The sequence below is a fragment of the Primulina tabacum genome, chromosome 7 (assembly GCF_025594145.1).
Source record: "Primulina tabacum isolate GXHZ01 chromosome 7, ASM2559414v2, whole genome shotgun sequence".
NCBI lineage: Eukaryota > Viridiplantae > Streptophyta > Magnoliopsida > Lamiales > Gesneriaceae > Primulina > Primulina tabacum.
The window spans coordinates 42,304,449-42,321,951 of record NC_134556.1 but is presented as its reverse complement, the minus strand read 5'-3'; the positions used below and the strand labels follow the sequence as shown (position 1 = coordinate 42,321,951).

General features: G+C 36.5%; 2 protein-coding genes across 5 annotated transcripts; one reads left to right on the top strand and one right to left on the bottom strand.

Annotated features, from left to right (window-relative positions):
• Positions 1 to 138: 138 nt before the first annotated feature.
• On the bottom strand, positions 139 to 16,673 carry LOC142552344 (calcineurin-binding protein 1). 4 transcript variants are annotated; one of them, XM_075662092.1, is made up of 20 exons: positions 16,542 to 16,673; positions 16,376 to 16,450; positions 15,642 to 15,761; positions 15,474 to 15,514; positions 14,622 to 14,833; positions 12,624 to 14,416; positions 7,135 to 7,344; positions 6,318 to 7,019; positions 5,906 to 6,141; positions 5,597 to 5,807; positions 5,331 to 5,486; positions 4,960 to 5,117; positions 4,680 to 4,872; positions 4,012 to 4,397; positions 3,218 to 3,398; positions 2,149 to 2,390; positions 1,255 to 1,918; positions 837 to 909; positions 591 to 737; positions 139 to 506 (listed from the first exon to the last, which is right to left on the bottom strand). In XM_075662092.1, exons 1-20 carry the CDS (start codon positions 16,545 to 16,547, stop codon positions 436 to 438), a joined length of 5,877 nt encoding a protein of 1,958 aa, XP_075518207.1. In that variant the 5' UTR covers positions 16,548 to 16,673; the 3' UTR covers positions 139 to 435. The 4 variants fall into 4 exon arrangements, with proteins under 4 accessions (XP_075518207.1, XP_075518205.1, XP_075518206.1 ...); XM_075662090.1 differs by having other exon boundaries at positions 140 to 737; XM_075662091.1 differs by having other exon boundaries at positions 140 to 737; positions 2,149 to 2,378.
• LOC142552346 (uncharacterized) lies at positions 7,970 to 12,089 on the top strand. The gene is made up of 5 exons (XM_075662094.1): positions 7,970 to 8,335; positions 9,163 to 10,142; positions 10,229 to 11,038; positions 11,133 to 11,251; positions 11,364 to 12,089. The coding sequence occupies exons 2-5, from the start codon at positions 9,416 to 9,418 to the stop codon at positions 11,832 to 11,834; spliced, it is 2,127 nt and encodes a 708-aa protein (XP_075518209.1). The 5' UTR covers positions 7,970 to 8,335; positions 9,163 to 9,415; the 3' UTR covers positions 11,835 to 12,089.
• Positions 16,674 to 17,503: the final 830 nt, after the last annotated feature.

Below are 17,503 nucleotides of genomic sequence, written 5' to 3'. Positions count from 1 at the left end.
GGAAATGAAGTGAATTGAATGAAAATTTTTGGAAAGTAATCTAATCGTTGTTTGTGATGATTAACAAACGTATGGGTAACGGCGGCCATAATACTACACATGTTTTATATTGCGACTTTATGTTAAAAAATTTTGGATTTGGTTCAAAATAATTTATCTTCACTAATCCACACGAATCAGATTTTTTGAGGAACATATTGAGTTGTGTACATATACAGGTATACAATTCCTCCCAAGAACACTGTAAAATACGCCGGAATTGGATATAAACTCTTGAAAGGATCAGGCGGAATTAAACCTCCTTCAATTTCGCAACCTCATTTTGCAAATCCAAACTGTTTATTTCAACTCAGAATCGTTGAACTGAAGTGAATGTGTTGCTGATAGTATCGGTTCTTTCTCATCAGATGGTCCACAATTCTCACCATTCCGTGATTACCCACAAAGTGATGAAGATGTAGGGGGTTGTTCGTTGCAAGAACTGCCAGCTTCCGGCTGAGAATCAACTGTAACGCATTTGCCTTCATTTTCAGTAAAAAAATCTTCGTCCAAGTTATTAATCTTTGCATTCTTGGGCAAAGTCGATGTACCCTTTTGTGTGAATTCGGAATCTACCAAAGTGGAGCATTCCGGTTTATGGATGTTCTGAGTTTCAGGTAATAGAGCAATATGACTAAAAGGGGGTAGGGGATGGACTTCTGGTTCACCGCTTTTACCAACCCCATCTTTCATGCCACCTGCATTGCAGATTTTCGGATCAAATTTAAGGAAAGGAATGTGCATGATTATGGCAATACTATCTATTTGCAAAACCACAAGAAAGTTTTGGGAAGGACCTGATTGAGTGGCATTACACACGTGGGCACTCGGAGGAGTGGATGAACCCCCTGTTCCTTTCTTGATCCTCGACTTAAATGCACAAACAGAATATAAAATCCATTACCCAGTGCAAACCAAAATTACGGAATTAATATTTGTGCTATTGCAACAAGAAATTGATTTTTAAGAGGCAAAATTAAGTTGGAAATGACTTGGTGGCAACCTTCACCAAACATAAAATCCGAGACACTCGCATTTTCCATTTGATGTATTCCATCAAATGGCAAGAATCTGACTCAAGCCTATGTTCTAAGTCTAAAATTTTGCAGAAAGCTTCTCACTGTATGCTTATATTTTTCTTTTCGTGGCCGAGTATTTATTTCCTTTTGCACCAATTACATGATTGGTTTATCCGTATGTATTAACAAGTCGTACCTTTGTGTTCTCTTCACAGTACTTGATAACATGTGAGATGTTTGGGCAATGGCCATGCAAAAGTGAGTAAGCCCATAACAGAAGTTTCCTTGAAGTATTCATGTCAAGTATGTCAACCCCATCAATGCCTGGTTGGATATATGTTTCTGTCGCCAGCTGAGCAGGTACCATATAAAGGTTTATACCAGATGGAAGCAATGCGCAAGAGGTATCCTTATAAAAGTTGTACGAAGATCTGAGAAGTGCGGCTGCCGTTTCCAAATCTTCATCTGAAACTCTCTTGATTATAACATTCTTGATCTTCAACAATGAAGGGTTCCATTTGGTTTCAAGATTCTTGAGATGATTTGAATCCTCAAAAGCTGTACTCCACAATTCTTCTGATTGCAGATCAACACAAAGTAGTGGGTCGCTTTCCAGTCCACCACCCAATAAATTCACATCACAAATCTCAGTTGAGAGCCTTGAAAGCAAGGGTGTAATAACAGCCATGCTAATGACAAGGGATCTACACCAGGCAGCAGAAACATGCCTATATACTTTAGCACAAATACTGTTGGACAACTTAGGATTCTTCAGTCGCTTTCGGATCTTCTCATTTATGCCTTCAAGTGTTTCTACCTTTACGTTTCTCTCCAATAGCTGTATGAAGTCATAGAGATATCTGCAAGAGAAAATGTAATGGTAAGACAAATGCCATGCAAGATCAAGCAACCAAACTTAACTATATATTTCAACTTGAAAATAGACATTTTTTTGTTCATTAAAATTTTCAACTGGAAAGATAGAAACCCTTTATTAGTGATTGCAAACAATAACAAGAAGATTAAAAAAAACAAATGCTGATGCATTTATCACTTTTATTGGAATACTAATTCTCTCTGGTACACTTACCCGTACAGGCTGCTTTCTGTCAACTCCGAGCCCTTTAGCTCAGGCAAGCAGAAAATATCATGCCATAAATTGACCCGCTCCAAGAACAAATTGAATAATCTCTCCAACAAATGCTCGATGGATTCGATAGTGGCATCAAAGCCAGGACCAACTTGAGATATACACATGGTCAAGGACTTGATGTACCTCAAAAGAGCCACAGGAACCAGATCTTCTAGGCACAAGGAGAACTGCATTAACCACTGAGTAAGACATAACAGTTTCCAGTATAAATATTTATCGTAAAATCATTCTCACCTATTTAAGGTCAGATTTATAGACTCTTAATTAAAAGAAACATTTGTGTACTGCAAAGTGGACATCAATCTGGATTTCCCTATAGATACCCTAATTAGTGGAAACATCTCAAAGTGTTTCCATGCCAAAGTACTTTCATGGCATTCTACAGAAAAGAGGAAACAAAGTAGAATAGTGATGAACACATAGCACATTCACCGGAGGAGAACCTAAAGGGAGAGGCAAAAAATGAATTTCCAAGTTTTATCTCAATTCCTTTCATCCAAAATTTACCCGTTCTTCTGGCTCTACGAAAATATTCCACACTGGAACTCATTCTGTAACATTTTCGCTCACGGCAACAATTGTAGAAACACATAGGTTACTTTTCCATGTTGCCACCAGATGTTTTGAACTAGCTTGCCCAAAGACATCACATGGCCACAGATGATGTGCACTCATGTATCTAAAACTGAGGATGAAATTGGAAAATAGAAGGCTCCACAGATCATTTGAAACAAATTTTTTTAACAAGTATATCAAAAGTTATTTTAGCAATTATGCACATAAATTCTTCTAAACAGCCATTAGTTACTCTGTTTCAGTATGGTGGACCACTTTGCTTTAGTTAGAATCATTGCAGCCTCTTCTTCATGATAAATCCACAACAATTCTGATTGAGGGGGCTGTCAAAATTGAAAAAATTTCTAAACAATGTCCCTCTCTGCTAGCACCCAGTACTCTGGTTACTGCAAGAATATTATCATAGGCCAGAGGCATTAAGACGCAATACCCTTTTATCAGCCCGAAGAAAGATATAAGCTCGATCAAGGGTAGAGATATCTCCAGTCTCCTCCAGCAACTTCAAATAAAACAGTGTGTACTTCCTTATGCAAGTTATGAATTTTCGAGAACTCTCTGCTAAGTGAACTTCAAGAATTCTCCTGTTCCCACAAGGACCTTGAGTCTTGCGCCTGTATTACAAAGAGATGATATTAAAAGTACAAAAGATGTTGTTATGGTCCCAGGTTTGGATCATGTTATGGGATGATCAATATATTTTGGATAGAGTTTCGAGGCTCGTTTTGAGAGAACCATGTGATCTCCTAAGAGAGTAGGATGATTCAAATAAAGAAAATCATATCCTAATATAAATAAAAGTCACTCTAACTATGTAATGGTCTTATTTATTTAAAACTTAAATAAAGGATAAGATAACCAGACAAATCCTACAAAAGATTAGCAGAGTAATCCTTTGGGCTTGAACTTTCCGTATTGATGCAATGAAGGCTCATGACATATGCCAAGTAGTAAAATTGGAGTGACTTTGCAAAGATTAAAACTAATGAATTAACAACCACCTAATTGACGAAAAACATATGATAGATTGAAAAAGATGACGCACATGCCTGCTAAATTTCAATTTTATTAGTATGTCCCAACCCTTGAAACTTTCTAAGCCCTTATGTTAAATTCTCAGTTTTCTAATACTCCTTTGGGACCTTGGATGCTTAAGACCTATTCAGAGATGCAACAGAATAAGCTTCAATATTGATATTAAAGCTGATGTGCACATGATTTCTGTACCTTCCTTTCTTTACCATACTGTCAATCTCCCACATGTTTATTGTAAATGAAGAGCGAGATGACTTGAAGCAGAAAGAAAGCTCCTCCTTTGCTTTCTCTAGATCCCCAGGTCCACCTCTCTGGTACAACCCTTGAGAAATCATATATCTGGCTTTATGGAAATGTTTGAGGTCTCCTTCCACGCAAGTTTCTAGGGCAGAAAGGCAATCGCTATAAAGCAGATTCCATATCTTCTCAAATTGATGGAGTCCAACAAGCTTGGAATTGGTGCAAGAAATTCCATCCTCCACATACATTGATGACTTGGAATTTTCACAACCGAGCCCACTGAAAATATTCATCACAGATTCCTTGGTTGACTGAACAAAGGAATGCGCCGCAACTACCTGCAACACATAGAATACTGATCAAAACCACAATGTTTTAGCAGTAATCAAGTAGATGTCATGTAGACATTGATCAATTAAAGATCACAAAAATTCAACAAAGAGCTCACAAGAAAATCATTTCTATGGATTCTTTATGCAAATGTAACCTCACTTTCACCCATACAAAAGAATTTGCGCACTGATTTCCATAGCAATAAAAAAAAAACAAATAAATAGGAGAAGTAAAGGCATATACAGTCCTCAGAAAAAAGAATCACATCAAGTGTACTAGATTAGAACCTTTAAGGCCTCTTCATCTTGCTTCCCACATTTGCAGAGCAACTTCAGCCGTGATGCGTGCATCCTGTAGAATGGATCTACAGCTGATGGATTTAAGGCAATAGCCTTGGTGTAATAAGAGAACACTATATCATGAGAGTACCCAAGTTTCTCACAGAGTTTCCCCACATAAAATGGATGAGACCAATCTTCCCTTCAAAATTTTCAATAGATAGGTAGCATAATCAGATTATGGAAAGAAAGCATTTGAGATATCAGGATTCAAGAGGATGAAAGTTACTTGTGTTTCAAGGCTTTCTTGAACTGACTCAGAGCATTCTCGCAAAATATCTTCCATTCCGCACCTTTTAGCGGTATAATCGATCTTTGATCATAGAATGGTACAACATTCTGAAGTCCATCATAGTATACTAATGCCAATAACTCGTGTATCTCCCCCTGATACCAATAAAACAGTAGCAAACAATGAATAAGAGTTGCACAACATTGTAATTACAGGCATCAGCTAAAAAATCAACACAATCCATAATTCAACACCACAACATCGATGCAGAGAACATTCTAGCAAAAAAAATAGCCAGCCAGCATGAGGTGCATGGAGTTCTTATCATCGCAATATAAAAATAATCAGTGTTAAAAAGGGAATGAAACCTGTTGACTTGCTGTCTTTGCCAAAGCCAAAGTCATCAATAAACACCTTCTGCTCCTTCTTCGACTTGCCTCAACTCTCTGAGGTAAATTAGAATTTCTCCTCCAACCCAGAACATTTATTTGCTTACTGCCATCATTAAGCAGCAAGTCCACCTCCTGCATGATAAAGCACCATAAACATTAGGCAGTATCAAGCTTGGATCACTTAACCTCCCTCCTATTGCATTTTATGTTGTCTGAGGAAAGAAGAATGTCATAAACTTTACCTCATCATATAAATTGGCAAGCTTTTGCCAACTTTCAAAACGCATGGGATTATACAGCAAGTCATATTTGAATAGATTTGCATTCTGCTCTACAAATTCTTCTCCTTCATTAGTTAGAACAAAACCAGCCCATTTATCAGTCGCACTCATTTCCTCGGACTGTGCGAGAAGATAATACAAGTTGCAATAAACTTCCACGTAAGGGTCAGAACTGAAAACAAAACGTTTATCATATAGTGAAGTTAGCTCCAAGTGATATCATGTAATAAAAAATTTAACCGAATCAACAACCTCAGTATATATTAATACCTTTCTACTGATGATGTGTTCTGTAGTTTACCAAATGAATTCTCTGAAAACATAACTTTCATAGTGGAATCTAGAAAGCCGTTTGATTCAGCCTCCTCTAAGAGCTTATCTTCACATAATTCAGGATCGTCTAAGAACTTATCAATTGCATTTGCAGCTAAAACATCATCGGGTGGTTGGGAAAAATGTTTGCGAATGGTTCTGAGAACCCTTCGAATTTTAACCAGCCCAGTCCTCTGAAAGTCAAACACATCTTAGTACACCAAAGTAAATTCAATGGCTCAGTTCTAGAAGCATTATCCCGTATATTTTAATCATAGCACAACAAAAAGAATACTAAGCCATATTGATGGAGGGAGGTCTTGAAAGCAGAAAAACAGAAAGGAAGAAACAGACGAGTCAAGAAACTCACAGATGAAGCTTTTGCATATGGAAGTATATATTGGAAAACATCAGCACATTGTTCCTTGGTCTGATAATCTCCCTGGCTTGTGTTTTTATGGGTTACCAAATCATCTTCACAAGATGAATCTGATCTCAGATTCAAACCATACAAACAGTAAAAGCATTGATCCAAAGCATTATCAATGCCAAGCTCAAGTTCCTCTCTTTCATCCTCAGCTAGTTCATCACTGCACTCAATAATATGGTTGTTCTCTATTTCTCGCTCGCTGTGTGTGCTATCAGACCCATAACCAACATTCGTGTTGCTTTTCCCTAGATTCTCTTTATCTAAGGAAGATGGAATGCTTTCTGAACTTAACCTCTCAACAGATACGTTTTCTGAAGTGTTAGCTGCATCCCTGGCCTTTTTATCCAGATCATTATCAAGAACATGGGATTGTTGTGATACATTTGGAGATCCTGGGATAGGACTATCATGGGATAGCTTCTCTGACTCTGTAAACTGATCTTTGCTGGAAGTGTGCAGATCGAACTTTGTTTCTTGCCCTTTCTTAGGAGAGTGAATATTAGATTTAAGCTTCATATCTAAGGTTAATAGATGCTTAATTGCAAGTTTCAAGAACGTTCCTTCTTCTGCTTCATCAGTCCCTCGAGCACAGCAGATACCAAACTCCGCAAGTATATCATGAATCGCCACGACCAATTCAGTCTGATCCCAAAAAAATGAAAGAAGATTAGAATGTAAACTGGAGAGGGAAAATAGAGGAGCAATGATGGACCAATTAAACAAAGCAATCACAGGTAGAAGATAGGCACATGCTCACTTGAGACTTGATTGGAGCATTAAAGTTCAAGTGCTGAAGTTTACAAAAGGCAATAGCAGCATCCACAAAGTAGCATCGTTCAGTGAGCTCAATTGAATCTGGGACGCCAATCCCAGAGGACTTCTTAGAGAAGTATAAATTAGCAATATTGCACATGAGAGTTAGCAATAAACACTGGATATCACCAATAATTTCCATGGGAACTTTATTCTGCAAGACATTGACAAACAAGTCAGGAAATATAGCATGTCAATCCAGTAAAATTTCTCTAAGTTCGGGTATAAAAAGCGATCTATGATTGCCTCTTTCTATCCAGAACTGAACAATCTTAAGCATTTTCAAATTATTGCTCTACACAATGGGACGTGTTATGTAATATAAATATTTATCGAAAATTCATTGACAAAGAACATGACGAAATTAGCTCATGTGATCAGTAAATAAATAAGAATGATCTAAGCCCAAACAAAAACTTCTAAAGTGATGTAAACATAAAACATGTGAATAAGGCAATAATATAGATGGTAAATGTACAAAATAAAAATTCTAAAAGGCAGAAAATGATATCCAGCAAAAACAAAATTATTCAGCCTTTTTACCAACACATATATAGTCAGGATGATAGCATGTTTCACATAGTTGATCACCACCGGAATTTTTCATCAATGTCTGTATTTCAGAATGGCCATTTTGGAAGATAAACATATTTTGGTCTTAGCTTCTGGTACTTTATATCCGTGAATGAATCAATACTTGCATACATACTCTGCAAATGGTTGCACAAACCAGTTGGGTACATAGTTGTCAAAGGCGAGCGCCTCTCGCCTTGAGGCGAGAGGCGCCACCAGGCACGGGTCCCAGGCGCAACAATTTACAAAGGCGAGCCCAGGCGCGCGCCTGGGCTCGCCTTGGAAGGGCTCTCGGGCGCGCCTTAGGCGCGCCTGAGATTGCTTTTTTTTTTAAAAATTCTGTAACAGAGAAGTTGCATTTTCAAAATGCAACTTCTCTGTTTTTTTTTTTTTAATATTAACTTAAAGGTAAAAGGCCCAGCCCAATCCCAAACCCTAGCAGCCCAGGTAAGAAATTATATAAGCGACAAAGCTGTGAAGACTACCACAGAATACAGCCAACAACGTGACGAGTGACGACAGCGTGAATAAGACAAGAGAAAGGCCAAGAACCATTTATTGAAGAAGCTCAGGTATCGGTTCTTGACATTGTCGATATCTTATTTCTATTTTTACTTTTTAAAAGCAGAAGTGCCGGTACCTCTTTTAGAATTCATATTAAAGAATGTAGCACATGTGCAAAGAAAGAGAACTGGGAGAAAGGCATGCAGAAATCAAAGCATATTAAAAACTACACATGTCTTGAATCCATGAAACCACAGCTAAAGGAACACGTAATCAATAATATCAATTGGACTGCCTTTAATATCTTTTAATATTTTTTAATCTTTAGACAAACCAGGGATCCCACTACCTTTAAGAGTTTAATATCTTTTTTGTGGCATGATAAATCCAATAACTATGTGTATGTTTGAAAGTATCATAGCTCATCTTAAGAAAATAATTGGCAATGATGTTATTTTACAAATTGTCTCTCGAATTTTCCACTTTTTTATTTTTTTAAAAAATATATTGCTGCATGCAGCGCGGTGGTGGCTGCCAACCGCATCCCACCATGCTCCATGTTAGCTTTTTTCAAAAAATAAATTTTTACCTTAAATAAAAAAGTAAATAAATATTAATTAATTGATCGTGAAACGGAAACCTTAAATATTTTGATCACGAGACTCGTAAATATTTAATTGTGAAATATTTGATTGTAAGATATCTGATATTTGAGAAGATGAATATTAGAACTTTGATGTGGATGAATGACCCACGAATAATTGAGAAATATCTTTTAACTACTTTCATTGCCATAAACTGAGATTGTGGTCATGTCTACCTCGGGTTTTTTTATAAATTATGTTATTGTATATATACCGAATTATTGATTAATATGTTGCAATATTTTCTCCAGGTTAATGTCTGCCTCTGAAAATTTGGAGAATCGTAAAGATCCTGGCTGAAATTATGGGAAATTAATCAATCCAAAAGACACTAATTCCGTGCAATGTGTTTTTTGTGACAAAATTCTCAAGGGAGGAATTTTTCGTCTCAAGCAACATCTTGCTGGAGGTCATCGAAATGCCAAAGCATGTCCAAAATGCCCCGAGCATGTTAGAACTGAAATTCAAGTTTACATATCAAAAAAAAAAGAAATCAAGCGGCAAATGGACATGAATCCTAGTTTTGATGAATTTGATGAGCAATTGAAAATTTTGGAAGATGATGATGTGGTTCCAATCCCTCGAAAAGGGAAACAACCAATATTTAGTTCAACAGCGAGTTCCGCCACCATCCCCCCTGTTTTCTCAAGTCAAAAGACAAAGACTGTTGGTCCTCTTGATTATTTTTTTGTCAACAATATGGATCAGGTTGTTAGTCAAGGAAAGCAGAAGGGAGCAAAAGATTCAAAGAAATATGATGAGAGTCAGAAAAAAGTGAGAGACTCTGTGGTACAGTATTTTGTCAAATGGATGTACGATGCAGGTATTCCGTTCAATGCTGTAAAGTATGATAGTTTCAAGGAATTTTGTAGAGCTGCATCTTATTGTACTCATGATTGGAAGCCCCCAAGTTACCATGAAGTTAGGGTAACTTATTTAAATAAAGAAATACAAAGTACGAAAATCCTTTTGAAAGAGTACGAGGCAGACTATAAAAAATATGGATGTTCATTAATGGCTGACGGATGGACTGATGGAAAAAATAGAACTTTGATTAATTTTTTGGTGAATGGTCCAAGAGGGACAATATTTTTGGAATCTGTGGATGCATCCGGCTTTTCTCATACCGGTCTCAAGTTGTTTGACTTACTTGAAAAGTATGTGGAGCAAATTGGTCCAAAGAATGTTGTTCAACTGGTTACAGATAATGCCTCTGCAAATATTTCAGCAGGTATGAAATGTGAATTCAAGATATTACTTTGTAATAAGTATTAAATTTTTTACTTATAAGGAATAACATTAATCTTTAATATGCAGGGAAGTATTTGACGATAAGATTTCCACACATATTCTGGACTCCATGTGCTGCCCATTGTTTGGATTTAATGCTTGAAGATTTGTTCAAAATTCCTGTACTGAAGAAGGTTTATGAAAGGGGGATGATGGTGAATGGCTATATATATAATAGGCCACAAGTCTTGAACATGATGAGAGAATTCACAGGTCAAAGAGAAATGGTTAGGGCTGGGAAAACTCGTTTTGCCACTGCTTTTTTGACATTAAAAAGGTTTCAAAAACAGAAGGTGAATTTAAGAAAGATGTTCACTTCAGAAAAGTGGAACACGAGTCGATTTGCGAAGGAGGTAGAAGGTAAACGTGCAACAGAGATTATATTGATGCCTTCGTTTTGGAATCATGTTGTTTATGCCATTAAAGTTGGTGGCCCAATTATTAAAGTGCTTCGATTAGTTGATGGTGAAAAAAAACCTGCCATGGGGTATATGTACGAGGCTATGGATCGAGCTAAGGAGGCTATTGCTTTGGCTTTCAACAACAATGAAGAGAAGTACCAAAAGATTTTTGAAATCATTGATAAAAGGTGGACGGATCAGCTTCATAAGCCTTTGCATGCAGCTGGTTACTTTTTGAACCCGGAATTCTTTTATACGAATCCTGAGATAGAAAAAGATGCTGAAGTTATGAAGGGGTTGTACGAGTGTGTTGAAAAGATGTGTGAAGATGTTGACGTTCAAGATAAAATCACATATCAACTCTCAAAATATAAAAATGCTGATGGGCTTTTTGGCGGTTCTATGGCTATTAGACATAGAAATAAATTATCACCAGGTAATTATTTCTTGTTTTTTATTTCAAGATCATAACATATTGTTGAAAACTTGAAGAATTTTAACTTTGAAATTTTGTTTATCTCATTTGACAGCTGAATGGTGGTTGGCTTGTGGTTCTACGACCCCACAATTGCAAGATTTTGCTGTGAGAATTCTCAGCCTTACGTGCAGTGCTTCTGGTTGTGAGCGGAACTGGAGTATGTTTCAACATGTAAGTATTTAAATTTTAACATTGAATAAATATTCTTGAGTCTTGATATATTAATTGTAGTTATTATTTTGAACAATTCATGAATGATGAATGTATTTTAAAATTTTTGCAGCTTCATTCGAAAAGAAGAAACAGGTTGGCGCAGAAACATTTGAATGATCTAGTCTTCATTAAATATAACAGGGCATTGAAACGTCGATATGATTTGCGCGACAAAATTGATCCTATTTCATTGGATGATATCGATGATAGCAATGAATGGTTGATGGGAGGATTGGACAATGAAGAAAATAATCTAGTCTTTGGGGATGATGATTTGACATGGGGTGATGTAGGCCGAGCGGCTAGGGTTGGGGAGCCGATTTATGGTTTTAGATCTCGTGCTTCATCTTCTTCAAACGAGGTAAGGGCATCTACATCCAAAACAACCAGAAAAAGACCAATTTCACATCTTTTGGATGAAGAGAAAGAAGAAATTGATGTTGATCAAGAAAGTGGTGAAGATCAAGAAGAATACAAGTCCGAAAATTCTAGGGACTCTGATGATTCGATGGAAGAAGATGAACTTGATTTGGATGATTGAAGAATTTTAATCGTGTTACTTATTATTATGAGCTTATTAATTATTTATTGTTTTGTGTGACATTATGACTTAATTATTTCATATTTTAATATATTATTCTAAGATAAATATATTTTTTAAAATAATTAAAAACGTGCGCCTTGCTTCGGTAAGGCGCGCGCCTCGCCTTGCGCCTCGCGCCTCAGGCTCCAGAGCCCTTGTGCGCCCCGGTGCGCCTTGCGCCCTTGACAACTATGGTTGGGTATGAATATTATACATAAGTTTCCTTTGCAAGAAAATATATAATTCTGATTATCTTGTTACTGTCACAGATGCATATAAAAGCTACAAATGTTCAAGCAAATGGCTCTAAAAGAGGAGCTAAGAAAAAAATTGATCTGCTATTGATAAGCATGTCATTCCCCCATATTTCTAAACAACCCACAGTAAACTGGAAGAATCCAAGGGATTACAAGATGATAAGGGCTGCCTAATTGCTTGGAACAAAATAACTAAAGCACCCTGAAAGATTATAAGGAACCTCTAATATTCAACCATAGACAAGATAATAAAAAATCAGAAATACAAACAAGATTGCACCAAAAAGGGAGATCAAACAAGTTGATTGTCATATTAGCTAAGAATCAATAAGTTTGTGCTTTCAGATAGAAAAGTACCATCCTAACTCACGAATCATGATTATCTTGTTGCTGTTTGTTGTTAAATCCATTGCCAAACCCTATTCAAGGCTTTCCGTAATACTCAACAAAAACCTAAATACAATAACAAATTTGAGGAACAATGACTTACAATAAAGTCAATGGGATTGATGGTGCTCTTGATTTTTGATGCAGATTGAGATATAGCCTTCACCTCTTCAGCAACTGAATGGTTCCACTGCAGCCATAAGCTTTCATTTGATTGACTTTCAGAAAAAGAAAATGCATGGTTATCAGTAGAACTGCCTTCCAGACCAGCTCTAGCTAAAAGTATTTGGAGTTTCCTTCTATGACAACCCAAAAAAACATCAACGTACATCTGTTCTACTAATTCACACGATTTGATTAAAACATCTAATGCAGATAGCTCGATTGAAATAAACCCACTACCTTCATGACCCGAGGCGCATAACACATCAAAATGAACATCATTTACTGATAATAGAAGAGGGGCAAGAAGATCAACACATTCTGCATGCATGTTTTTCTCAAGCATATCACTTACAGACTTCTTTAGCAAGTAATTAACCTCAATCAAATTGATTTCATGAAGAACCCTATCAATAGACAGCTTTTTAGTGGCTTTGCAGTGCGGCAAGCAAATAGAAACAGGAGGGCAGTTCATTTTATCCTTGTCCATGAAAAGGGACGATACAACAGATAATTCCCTTTGAGCTTTTACCTCGTCACCTTCCAACTGAGACAAGTGTGCACTTAACCAGAAAAAACGTATCCAGAAGCAATGGCTATAATTTGACAAAAAATTGTTGTCCATCACAGTATTATGGTTTTTTTCAGAAACATCTGTCATGTTGCAATGTTCTTTCTCATCCATTCCAGTAATATGGAAAGGAAATTCCATGGCTACATATTCTATAATTTTGCAAAGATGGTAGGATGCCTCTGACATCAAACTGCTCTTTTTTGATGTTTCAGAAGACAGTAACCCAATGTCATAATAAAGCTCAGAAAGAAAAAGACTACACTCAGGAGTTCTTTCCTGTCCCCAGAGTCTTGTCGACTTCTCCAAGTCCAATATTTTTACAATAGTATCCTGATACAAAATGCCTCTATTTGCAATTTTCTCTAAAAGCAAGTGACTCACGTGGTAAGCACCACAGTTATTGTACGTACTCTGAACAAATGCAATGACATCAGCAGATTCCGAATCTAACAAATTGGAAGCTTCTTCAGAACAATCCAAAGAAACCTTAGAATTCTGCTCGCAGTTTATAGTACTAACTCTGCTGACCAAATAAGGTACTAGATATTGCTTCACAACTTTAGCAAGATCCTTATTTGTGGAAAATTCTAATTCTTCTTTCCCTGGTTTACGAGTTCTAAGTCTTTCAAGACGACTGCTTCTTCTCTCTTGAGGTTGTTCTTCGAGTACAGCTCCTTCCTTATCATTAGTAGAGCTATGATCAACAACAGGGATGCCTGTACCACCTGGCTTGCACGCGAATTCTTTCATCTCAATAGAACTTGTCACTTTTGCCGATGAGGAAGACAACTGTATGCTCACTCTAACATCCCCAGATTTCTGTAGGATCTCCAGTAGCTCACAAGCAAGTGCTATCCAGGAGGCTTCTGAGAGTTGAACTTCAATTTTTTGCTTCAGCTTTTTAGACGCCGTGGTATTGTCCAATTCCCCATCTGATGCTTTTCTCTTCTCTGGAAATTTCAGTCGTGCATGTTTCGGTTGTAATTTATCGATACCTCTAGGGGTAAATGGTATTGGTTCAGACTCCTCGATGGTTTTTTTAACATGCAAAGCGCGAGAATGAGATGGCCAATGTTCTAATATTAGTTTTGAAACAGAAAGACAGGCCACTTCATCACCAATGGAAATAAGAACTTCCAAGAGTTTCTCCATGCAATTCCCTGCAGTTCGTCAATAAACCATACATTAATTGGTAGAGACATGGCTTATGTCAACAATATACCCTGGGGAGAAATGTGGCTGTTAGATAAATTAAAAATTATGAAAATATCTAGTACAAGATAAAAGGGAATATGGGTGGCATATAGTAGCGTTTAAATGAAAATGTGAAAAATGAAAGGTGGAGAAAGACAAAAATAAGCTTACAGTTATTAGGGCTGCAAACAAGTCCTTGTTCAAAAGCCCACCGAGAGATGCTTAAAGACCCCATCGAGCATGACAGAGTACCTAACTGGTTCCAAAGAACAGAATCTTTGCCATCAATATCGACAGCTTGCAGATAGCACCGCAAAGCACTCTCATAATAGGTAGGGCCCTGTTGAACAAAGACCATGCCAAGGTTTTTGAGTGCCAAAAATCTGCAGACAACCAAGAAGTCGAGTCATAAAAAATGTTTACAAATAGCTTCAAACGGATCATAACTATTCCTATTGCAAATTTCCAGAAGCCAAGTTCTGGTAACTAGCAATCAAACAAAAATAAATCGTCATTGATATACTAAAAAAACCCTCAACTGATACCAAATTGTGATATGCTCAATTATAGCTTAACTGATCACTAGATGTTTAAATAACAGAGAGAGCATAAAGTATAGTAAGAAAGCAGTAACATTCAACTACCAAGACCATTTCAACATGGTTATACTTAATTTGCATGTATATAAAAGCATTATAAAATAAATTGAAGGATTCTTTGTTGAATATGCTATGACTGCGTAAAGCCAAGGTAGCCAAAGGGATAGAGCCATCACCATTTCAACGATGGACAAACTTGGTATAAAAATGATAGTGGGATCAAGCAATTTGTCCATCTTACAGGATAGACAAAAACAAAACATAGGCATTCCTGCCTAGCAAATAAACCAATAAATGAACGCCTCCATATGGATGCTGAGTGATCATTGAAAAAATTATCTCCAATGGAGTACCTAACATAACCATACATACATACATATATCAAAACCGTTTGAAAGGAAATTTATTTGTGAATGTTTATTACCTGAGCTGTGACAGATGACCACCACTAGCACTATTTTCCACCTGAAATAAACAAAAAATATATATACAGAATAACGTAAAGCGAAAAAAATCAAAAGAAGAAATAGACATGAAAGAAGAAAAGATATCAAAAGGAAAAAAAAAAGCTGAAGATTAGAGCTTGCACAACCTGAGCATTTGATGTCAATGGATCTTGTAGGACCGACTCCAAAAGTTCCCGGGCCTTTTCATAATCTTTAGCTTGTAATCTCAACAGTCCATCGTGATATAATTGTGATAAACGAAACTCCTGGAAAACAAAGTTCAATTATAGAAAAGAGGGAAGTTTACAACCAATACCTAGTGGATAAGACACAATAGCTAGAATACTTCGGAGCAGATACTGCAGAAAAATGATCCCAGTCACTCGAGATTCAACCTCTTGATGGATTGCTAAAATCCTTGTTTAAGCTCAGGTATCTCATTTTACAAAAAATTGAAAATCATTTGTTCTTGGTTGATTAGTGCTGGATAAGCTAGCAACGTAAAAATAACAGAGAAAATATTATCAAGCTGCTTGAGATCGACTCTGGCTTGGCTCAGGAAACAACTGTTAAGATAAATTCCTCAAATGAACAAACCAAGCTTCGTGATTACTTTATGCTACAATGAAATTAAATCCAAGGTAGAACGCTCCTTTGCAATATCATTAGCAACAAAGAGAGAGGTGGTATCAGCCAAGCAAAGGATAACTTAAAACCAGTTCCATCCAAAGTTGAAATTTAGAATGTCTCAGACGGTAATATTAACGGAAAATTACAATAGGGGTGACTTTCCAAACATGAAAACACTAAACCAAGTCGAACAAAACTACATAATTGCAAGCATGAACGAAAATTGGGATCACGAGCACAAAATTCTTGCCTGCGCTTCTTTTGTCGGAGCTAATGGTTGCCACAGGTTTCTGGAGTCTGTATCATTGATAGCTGCGATTGAAAACTGCAACCAACAAAAATTAAGAACGGCGGAAAACTATTCTCGATAAATCGGCTGAAATTAAGGCTTCTTCTACACTAGAGTTAACGCTTACCATCATTTGGGGTATTGAGATTTTAGGCGGGGCCTTGTGAAGTTAAAGTGGTGTGCTTGAATTCCAGTATTCTCTATTCATCCCCCTCTAACCTTATCGATGGCCGCATTGTACTTTGCCAATCTATATTTTAATAATCAATAAATTTTAATTGATAATCTTTTCAATAAACAAAAGAAAAAAAAAACATATAATTAATACCACCTTTGATTCGTTAGATTAGATTTAAAAATAATCAAGATAATGATAATAAATAATTTTACTCGTCATTATTTCAACAAAAAAAAAATTAAGTTAATGAAAAGTGAAATTAAATAAGAGATTGATGATGATAAAGTTAAAAAAATCCATAATATGTATATCAGTTTACAAATTGGTGTAAAATTTGAGATTAGATCAGACCATACAGGCAGCATCATCAAGTTAAAAATATCATGCCCAGCTTCAGTAAGTATGTATACATCTTGTCTATCTCTTTCTATTTCTGAGTAAGAAAACGGCTCATTGACCAACTTTTTGAAGGTCTTTAAAAAAAATTAATTTGATTTTATTATAAATAGATATCTTGTACATGTCACTGTTATAGTTTAGTTTAAATGAAATAAAATGATGGGGGTGGGTGATATATCATCATCGTAAAACCAAAGAAATTCTACTTTTGTTTAGAAATAAAGTCGACCGCTCAATCAAAAGAAATATTAGAGCTTGTGTAGGATATATATATATTTGTTTTTAATACAAAGAAAATATTTAATTTTTTAATGAATATCGCGTAATAAATAAGATATTCGTTAAGAAGCTACGGACAAAGAACGTTTCGGTTCGGTCGACCCTATCCCTGCGGGCACTGCCTGCAGGGGTCGATCCAAAATCCGAGCCAATTTTTTTTTTTTTTTTTTTACAGGGAGATGGGCACGGCCCGTACAGGCAGTGCCTTCACGGATAGGTTGAAACAAACCCAA

Coding starts and splice junctions, on each gene's coding strand:
- LOC142552346 (XM_075662094.1), top strand. CDS start 9,416: ATGGACATGAATCCTAGTTTTGATGAATTTGATGAGCAATTGAAAATT. Junction 10,143..10,228: donor CTCTGCAAATATTTCAGCAG/GTATGAAATGTG, acceptor TTTAATATGCAG/GGAAGTATTTGACGATAAGA. Junction 11,039..11,132: donor TAGAAATAAATTATCACCAG/GTAATTATTTCT, acceptor CTCATTTGACAG/CTGAATGGTGGTTGGCTTGT.
- LOC142552344 (XM_075662090.1), bottom strand. Junction 14,834..15,473: donor GGTCATCTGTCACAGCTCAG/GTAATAAACATT, acceptor GGTTGTCTGCAG/ATTTTTGGCACTCAAAAACC. Junction 5,808..5,905: donor AACACATCATCAGTAGAAAG/GTATTAATATAT, acceptor TTTTGTTTTCAG/TTCTGACCCTTACGTGGAAG.